At 24.0% G+C, this 9,634-nt stretch overlaps 1 protein-coding gene across 3 annotated transcripts; it reads left to right on the top strand.

Moving 5' to 3' along the window:
* Positions 1–941: 941 nt before the first annotated feature.
* Positions 942–8,830, top strand: LOC122511361 (ribosome biogenesis protein BOP1 homolog). 3 transcript variants are annotated; one of them, XR_006302517.1, is made up of 10 exons: positions 942–1,188; positions 1,591–2,248; positions 2,403–2,737; positions 2,865–3,543; positions 5,957–6,166; positions 6,236–6,513; positions 6,592–6,691; positions 8,160–8,355; positions 8,503–8,708; positions 8,749–8,830. XR_006302517.1 is itself a non-coding variant. In XM_043626588.1 (9 exons), exons 1-9 carry the CDS (start codon positions 1,081–1,083, stop codon positions 8,654–8,656), a joined length of 2,718 nt encoding a protein of 905 aa, XP_043482523.1. In that variant the 5' UTR covers positions 942–1,080; the 3' UTR covers positions 8,657–8,742. The 3 variants fall into 3 exon arrangements, 2 of the variants coding, with proteins under 2 accessions (XP_043482523.1, XP_043482625.1); XM_043626588.1 differs by lacking the exon at positions 8,749–8,830 and having other exon boundaries at positions 8,503–8,742; XM_043626690.1 differs by lacking the exon at positions 8,749–8,830 and having other exon boundaries at positions 943–1,188; positions 1,591–2,215; positions 8,503–8,742.
* Positions 8,831–9,634: the final 804 nt, after the last annotated feature.

Here is a 9,634-nt window from a genome sequence, read left to right on the forward strand (position 1 = left end):
CGCCTCGGTTTGTAACCCTTTGAAAGTTGCAGTTTCAGAGCGGGTGTTAGGAAAAATAAGTTTGAAATATTAACCTTAAATTATTTATCTGATTTATTGAAAATCATGTAAGAAAAGTGTTAAGTAAATAAAATTTGAGACTGATCACCTCGTTAGGACTGTTTTTTTATTTTTAATTGTAATAAATTTCTTTGAATGTTGTCAAAAACAAATGTGAAGAAACATTTTTGTTTAGTATGTAAGTAAATTATTATGTGTGCTCTATTCGGTTATAGAAATAATTTGATGTCTATTGTGTTTGTTAAAGAATGTCTAAATTAAAGTGTAACTTGTAGAATAGTAGAATGTTGAATATTTAATGTTTATAATATCGATGTAGTTGCGTGTATGAACGATTAACGCCTGTGTGTAGACTTCACGTTATACAATTGTCCCGACAGCGATTTGATTGATTTTTGTAATTTGACGGTTAATTCTCGGAAATTTCTAGATGTTTTTTCAGACTCTGCAAGGAACTTAATCGCATAATAATCGACAATGAGTTTCATTCTAATAATTCACTAAATTGGTGTCTTTTTAGAACTATAATTGTTTATATAATAATAATTGGTGAATTTTATCTTTTCTGTAAGCGGTCTTACCGCGAATCGACTTATATTTAATAAATAATGGATTATTGATTTGTCAATTGAACTGACGATATTTAATTTGTGACTCTTCTTACCCACATCAGTAATTAATTAACAATATTTAATTACTTCGAAATTAAAACAATCAGCAGCAGCAACTGTGATCAACTCAGATCAACTGACAACTGGTAGTCTGGTAGAGGTAGAGCGCGGGAGAAGTCCTAAAGGCGCTTTCACAATATATTCAGTTTACAAAGTATGCGACTATCTTCAAGGCGGACTCTACGAAGTTATATTGCGCGTTGGCCTTAACAAAACGAAAATCCAATATGGTCGACAGTCACACACCACGTGCGTTTTGATGACAAAATATTATAACCTTATCAACTTATAGAATTGATTTATTTATATTATATTCCTGACATTTTTAATAATATTACAATAGTGTAGAATGGCGGCACCAAAAAGAGCTCAAAAAAGAAAAGAGAGCTCTAAATCAATGAAAAAAGTTATCGAAGTTACTCAAAACGAGGAGGAAAGTGATTCCGAAGAAGCAGTGGTATGATTTTTGTTATAAATTATTATTAATTGTACCTTTAAGTATTTTAAGAGTTTTTTAAATTTTCTTTATGTTTCAAGAATTTTTGATATTTAAAATTAATTTTTGCGATTGTATTTTTTTAAATGAAGAAATAACAACATAACCTCTCTTATTTTAATCGACATGATAAATCCTCAAATTTCATCATTTTTTTGCTTTAAATTAAATTTTTTTTAATTTAATTTTATTAATTAAAATTATTAGAGAATAAATCTTGGTCTTATTTCTAAAATTTAATGGCAATTATAAATTCAATTAATATTAATAAAAAAAAAGTAAGTATTCGGTATGTTTAATTTAAAATTCAATTTTTTAAATTTTGAACTATTCAATATTTTTCTTATTTTGTTGAATTTTTAGGATTCAGGAACGGAGGATTTTTTAGCATCGGAATTAAACGATGGTGACGACGACAGTAGCGATGAGGAAACTGGGGAAGTTGATAAAATTCCAGATTCAGACACAGAACAAGATCAAGTTGTCTTTGAATCTGATGACGATGTCAGCCAATTAGAATCGGGAAACGATTCCAATAGCGAGGATGACGACGAGATTAATAATTCGGAATTTGAATCCGACTCTGAAGAGGAGAGCGTCGACGAAGACGAAGACGACGACGATGATGATAATGATGATAATGATGATAATGAAGTCGAAGAAGAGGAAAGTGATAACGAGGAAGTCAGTGAATTAGAATTTGAATCTGATTCCGACGATTTAAATATTGCAAATAAATCCGAAACAATATTGAAGGACGAGAAAAATTCAATTAAAGATAAAAGAATCATTAAACATATTCAAGCAACAAATTCAAAGGGCAAAGAAAAATCTACAATTGTGAAAAATAAGGAACTGACTTCTACAAAAACTGAAGGAAAAGAATCAAATTTGTTGAAAAAGAAAAATAAGGAATTAAAGAATTCTAAAATTAAATCAAAAGATGTGGAAAAAGTTTCCAATAAATTGGAAATTACAGAAATTGACGGTAAAAGTTCTGAAAACAAATTCGTAAATAAATGTAATAAAACATTTTTTTTGGTCTTTAATCATTTTTAGAGTGAATCAGAATATTTTAAATAAAAATTCGTTTCTTACCCCAGTTCACTATGCTATTTTTTTATTTTTTCAGAAAGTTTATAATAAAGTAAATTATGTAATTAAATTATTTTCAGATAACAGTAAAAATGAAAATCAATCGAATCAGGATGAATATGAATTTGATAGTTCGGACGAGGAAGATATTCGCAATACAGTTGGAAATATACCAATGAAATGGTACGATGATTATAAACATATTGGTTATAATTGGGAGGGAAAGAAAATTTTAAAACCAGAAAAAGGCGATCAGCTCGATAATTTTTTGAAACGAATGGAGGATCCCGATTTTTGGCGAACAATTAAGGATCCACAAACTGGACAGGACGTTGTATTGAGCGAGGCTGACATTCAATTAATAACTCGTATTCAAAAGCAAAAAGTCCCCGACACTCAATTTGACGAATACTCAGTAAGAAATTTATTTAAAAAAATTTATCCTTTTCATTTCATTCAAATTTTTCAATATTTTTTCTATAATTAAAATAATTAAATCACAATTAATAATTGATTTTTTTTCCATCTACTTTTATTTTTAGCCTTGGGTCGAGTGGTTCACGTCAGAAGTGATGAAAACACCATTGAGAAAATTCCCAGAGCACAAGAGATCTTTTGTGCCATCAAAAATTGAGGCGAAAAAAGTTTCAAAATTAGTGCACGCATTAAAAATGGGTTGGATAAAATCGAGCGCCGAAATGGAAAAGGAACGTCAACAAGCAAAAAATGATCCACAATTTTATATGCTCTGGCAAACTGATGATCAGGCCGAGGAAATGCGACGTATACATAAACATATACAAGCGCCAAAAAGATTTTTACCAGGTCATGCCGAGAGTTATAATCCACCGGCGGAATATTTATTCGATGCAAAGGAAATGAAAGCATTTAATAAATATAAGAATACACCGTGGAAGAGGAAATTACATTTTATACCACAAAAATATGAATCATTAAGAAATGTGCCGGCCTATTCAAAATATATTAAAGAAAGATTTCAAAGATGCTTGGATCTTTATCTTTGTCCGCGTGCAATTAAAATGAAATTGACAATTCAACCGGAAGACTTGGTACCACAATTACCGAGTCCCAAGGATTTACAACCATTCCCAACGACAATGTCGATGATTTTTAAGGGACATACGGATATGGTGAGGAGTATCAGTTCCGAATGGAAGGGACAATATTTTGCCTCTGGTGGCGATGACATGACATTGAGAAGTAATATTTTGCTTTACTTTCAAAATTTTTATTTACTCAGTTCGTATTTTATGTGAATTAAATTTATAAAAATTCAAAAGACCTCCTTCTTAGGCTTTGCATTCATATACTAAAACCTTCGCAAATACTAAAGATCAAAAAACTATTCTCAAAAATAATAATCAAATTCTTTAAAACGATTCAATTATTTACAAAAAATATTTGAAATTCAATGATTTTCAATATCTAGTATTTTCATCAAATTTCGCGAAAGAATTCAATTATTAAAAAAAAATAGATAACATTCATTCTAAATTCATTTATTTTCATAAACAATAAAATTTCCACAAGAATTCAATTAATTTAGAATAGCATTCAAATACTTTTACTAAAAATAACATTTTTCATAGAAATTCAATTTCTTAAAAAACTTTTTGGATAAAATTCAAAGTAAAAATTTCAATTATTTTCATAATTAATAAAACTCAACGTAGAATTTCAATTATTTTTAATACTATTTTAAATTAAGAAAAATTCAATTATTTTAACAAATAAAATTTTCCACAAGAATTTAATTATTTTAAATAAAATTTTCATAATATTTATTATATTTTTTGCCAAAAATTAATTATTTAAAACAATATTTATAAAATTCTTATGGAGAAATTCAATTTTTTTCATAAACAATAAAATTCTTTCCAAAAATTTAATTATTTTCATAAATAATAAAATTCTTACCATAAATTCAATTATTTTTATAAATAATAAAATTCTTCTCAGGAATTCAATTATTTTTGAAAATTTTAATAAAGTTCTGAGCAATTATTTAATTGTTTTCATAAATCATAAAATTCATTGTAGAATTTTAATTATTATTGAAAATTTTTAATAAAATTCTTAGCAATTAATTTCAATTATTTTCATAAATAATAAAATTCATTGTAGATTTTCAATTATTTTTAATACAATTTTACAGGAATTGCTCAATAAAATGTAATTAATCTTAAAAAATTAATTTCAATTCCTCAAAAGAAAACAATTATTTAAAAAAATGTTTTTTTTTAAATTCTTTGGAAGAATTCAATTATTTTCGAAAATAACCAAATTTTTCACAGAAATTCAATTTTTTTCATAAACAATAAAATTCTTTCCAAAAATTCAATTATTTTTATAAATAATAAAATTCTTCTCCGGAATTCAATTATTTTTGAAAATTTTAATAAAATTGTTAGCAATTATTCAATTGTTTTCATAAATAATAAAATTCATTGTAGGATTTCAATTATTTTTAATACAATTTTACAGGAAATGATAAAAAAAATGTAATTAATCTTAAAATTTTAATTTCAATTCCTCAAGAGAAAAGAATTATTTAGAAAAATGTTTTTTTAAAATTCTTTGGAAGAATTCAATTATTTACAAAAATATTAGAATTTTTCACAGGAATTCAATTATTTTAAATACAATTTTAATTAATTTTTTTTTTAAATAACTCAATTATTCTTTTAGAGTTTAATAAAATTCTTCGAAAGAATTCAATTATTTACATAAATAATTCTTCGAAAGAATTTAATTATTAAAAATAAATAATAATACTATTCCCGAAAATTCAATTATTTTGAGGTCTTTTTCAATAAAATTCTTTGCAAAATTCAATTGTTTTCATAAATAACAATATTTATCACAAGAATTAAATTATTTTTAAAAGTATAATAAATTTCTTCTTGAAAATCCAATTATTTTAAAAAATTCTAATAAAATCGTTTGCAAGAATTCAATTATTGTCAAAACTTTTAATTGAATTGTTTGTAAATTTAATTATTTTTAAAAACTTTTCGCAATTCAATGATTTTCAATATCTACTATTTTTATAAAATTTCCAAAGAGAATTCTATTATTAAAAATTTTTTGTAAAAATCTTCTTAAGAATTCAATTCTTTTCATGAATTATAAAAATTTCTTAGAAATTTAATTATTTAAATTAGAATTTGCATAAAATTAGTCGTAAGAAATCAATTATTAAAAATTTTTTATAAAATTCTTCGCAAGAATTAAATTATTTTTAAAAATATATTTAAATTCTTTCATGAATAATAAAATTCGTTGAAGGAATTCAATTTATTAGCTGGATAAGAAAGAAGTAAATATTTTTGATGAAAATTAGGAATAAAGGCAGGAAAATAAAAAATATGAAATGGAATTTTTCTCAGTGCCTAAAACGAGTTTTTTTTGGTCGTCAAGTTTAATTTTTTGATAGCTACTTTTGTACTACTTTTTTTAGTTTGAAAGATATTTTTTAAAAATTAATTATCGAGTGCAAAGTCTTCTATAAATTTAATTTTTTTCCCTTATTTTCTTTTCAGAATTTTTTTTTAAATTTAAATTTGATAAATTTTTAAAATTTTATAATAATTGAGGAACATTTGAATTACAGTTTGGGAAATAGCAACTGGTCGTTGCGTAAAAGTTGTTCCTTGCGGTGGTGTTGTGAGGAGCGTCGCTTGGTGTCCAAATCAAGCGATCTCTTTAATCGCCGTTGCGGCCGATAGAAAAGTTCTCTTAATTAATCCCGAAGTTGGAGATCACGTTATAACGAAAAAAACTGATCAACTTCTTGAAATCATTCCTCAGAGTGATGCCATAGGTAAATTATTTCATTTTATTAACAAATTATTTGTTATTATCAATTGTTTATTGAAAATTTTGTCCACAGTCGCTGATAATATAAAGTCGACAGTCCAATGGGAACAGGCAGAAGGTGAAGAGAAGAAAAATGGAATTCGATTGATTTTGAATCATTTTAAAATGGTAAAGCAAGTGACGTGGCATGGAAAGGGTGATTATTTTGCAAGTGTAATGCCCGAGGGACAAAATCGTTCAGTTTTAATAAATCAATTGTCAAAAAGAAGATCTCAACTTCCATTTAGAAGGCCCAAGGGTTTGATTCAATGCGTTCTTTTCCATCCAATAAGACCATTTTTGTTCGTCGCTGTAAGTTGTCACTATTTTTTCTGTTATATTTCTGTTTTTTCTTACTTATTTTTATTTTTATTTAATGAATTTTTACAGACACAACGAAATGTACGAATTTACGATCTCGTTAAACAAGAAATGGTGAAAAAATTACTCTCAAATTCACAATGGATTTCATCAATGGCTATCCATCCAGGTAGATATAAATTTTCTTACTTTTTTAGTGTTTATTGAATATACTCTTTAAAATTTTACTTTACTTTTTTTATTAATTTTCCATTTGATAAAAAATTAAATTATGACTTGTAAATTATTTAATGAATTATTTTACAAAAATATTTCAAAATTAATTGAATTTTCAAAGAGTTGCGTTTACAATTTTCATAAATAGATTAACTTCAAAAGGTTTCAATTTAGAATTTTATAAAATTTCAATTTAGAATGAATTTGATTAGACATTTTAAAGAACTTAGATTTTTGTAAAATTTTAATAATTTAAATTCTTCTAAAATTAGTTAAATTTTTTCATATAATTATATTTACTTAAATATTAAAAATAATGAATTTATAGAAGAATTTAAGTTAGAAGACACTAAGCAAAATTTAATTTTTGAGAAGTTATGAAATTCTTAGCAAAAATTCAATCATGTTCAAAAATTTTTTAAAAAATTTTTAATATAATTTTAAATAAATTCCTCGAAAAATGTAATTATTTTCAAAAATTTTTTGCATGAATTCAATTACATTTCATAAATAATGAAATTCTTTGCTAAAATTCAAATATTTTCAAAATCTACTATTTTAATAAATTTTCTCAAAAGAATTCAATTATTTTCATAAATAATAAAATTCTTCACAGCATTTCAATTATTTTTAATACAATTTTTTTTTGTATTTAAATAATTGAATTCTCGTAGAATTTTCTAATGAAAATTAATTCTAAAAATGAATTTTAGTTAAAATTTTAGATTATAATAAAATTGAATATTAAAAGCATGAATTTTTAGAAATATTTGAATTTGAATAGGTTTCATAATCTTTGAAAATTTGTATTTTTTATACTTTTAACAATAAGTAGAAATTGAAGAATTTCCGAATAATCGAAATTTCGTAAAATTGAATTGTAAACAAATGGATTTGATAATTCTCAAAGAGCTTTTTTTTGGAAATTATTAGAAATAATTGATTTAAAGAAGAATTTTAATTAAAAATTGTAGAAAATAATAATTTAATTGAAATGATGAAAATAATTTTAAAGAAGTTAGAGTTTTTTTTATTTTTTTTTTAGTTTTCTTTTAGCTTTTTTTATATTATTTTTTTTAGTTATTGAATTTTAAAAGATTTGAATTTGAAATTTTTGTTAATCTTATATGAAAAAATAATTATGATTAAATATTTATTTAAAAATAAATTTACGATGTTTTCGAATAAATTTACAATTAAAGAAATTCGTAAATAAACGTATTACAACATTTTTTTTTGAGATTCTAATAATTTTTAGAGTGAATCAGAATATTCTTTATAGGGTTAGAGAAAAAGTCAAAATTTTGCCTAAAAATCAGGAAAAAACAAAATTAAATTTTTTTTTTTTTTTTTTTTTTTTTTAAGAGAAAAGTGTAAAAGAATCACGATTCTAATAGTGAAAACATTTTCATTTTTTTCAGGTGGTGATAATCTTTTAATTGGAACATACGATCGTAAAGTTGTTTGGTTTGATTTGGACTTGAGCACAAAACCATATCAAACATTAAGATTACATGGCACTGGAATAAGAAATGTTGCCTTTCACAAACGATATCCACTCTTTGCATCAGGAGCCGATGACAGAGGTCTCATTGTCAGTCATGGAATGGTCTATAAGTGAGTTAGAAATTTAAATCGTAGATGTTAAATTATTATTTCCTTTTTCCCTTAATTTACTCGTTTTCAATTCTTTTAAAAATTTTTTTAAATCTTTTCTCTTCAATATCAAACTAAACTTTTTTTTAATTGAGTCTTTAATTTCAGCGATCTTTTGAAGAATCCATTAATCGTTCCTCTGAAAAGATTAAGTAATCATGAGTCATTTAATGATTTTGGAATTCTTGATGTGATGTTCCATCCGATTCAGCCGTGGGTTTTCTCTGCGGGCGCTGATTCGACGATAAGAATGTACACATAGGTTTCTTTTATTTTTTTTTACAAATTCTCATGAACGAGAATTTGAAATTTCCTTTTTTTGTAAATAAATAAAACTCCAATCGATAATGGGAGTTTTATTTTTACACTACATTGCTCTTCTTTTTTTAAACATCGCGAAGGAAAAAACAAATAAAAAGGACATGAAACGACAAAAGTTTATTTTAATATTTTTAAGCTTTTATTGCATTTTTTTCTATAGAAGTTTAATTACTATTTGAATCACTTTCATTTTCGTTTTAATTTCCAAAAACATAATCTCGTAAAATTTAATTAATTCCTTACATTCAATAATTTTAATAATACAATTTAAATAGTTAATTCATTAATTTTTTTAAAATAAATCGTTATTTTGTATTTTTAATATAAAAATTTAGTTATAATTCCAAAATTCGTTTATGATTCAAATCAATTATAATTGATTATAATTAATTATAATTTTATAGTTAAATTTAATTAATTTTTTTAAAACTAATTCCTAATTGAGCGCTTCAATGCAACAACTCGTTTGGCGCTCGAAAAATTTTCGAGCGTCAAACGAATTGTAGCATTGGAGCCCTCAATTTTACAATTAAATTATAAAATTTTATAATTGTAATTATAAAATTTTTTACAATTTAAAAAAGAATAAAAAATTGGTTAATATTAGAAGTTTTACAAGTGCTTTATTTTTATAAACAAACAAAAGAAAAATGTCAAATATAAAAAAATATTTTATATACTTAAAAACAAAATAAAAATTCGCTATTTTGAATATATATCTATATATATTTTTTTTCTCATATTCTCTTTACAGTGAAGTAAAGAACCGTGTGTGATTAAAAATTATTCTCTATTGAAAGCAAACTATTGTGCATTATTAATAATTATAATTATAAATAAAGTCGAAGACTTTTTGGGAAAAAAATCACAGTAAAATATTAAATTATTTCTACATTAATTTATAATGTAACAATAATTA

This window comes from Leptopilina heterotoma, unplaced genomic scaffold, assembly GCF_015476425.1.
Source record: "Leptopilina heterotoma isolate Lh14 unplaced genomic scaffold, ASM1547642v1 Lhet_1, whole genome shotgun sequence".
NCBI lineage: Eukaryota > Metazoa > Arthropoda > Insecta > Hymenoptera > Figitidae > Leptopilina > Leptopilina heterotoma.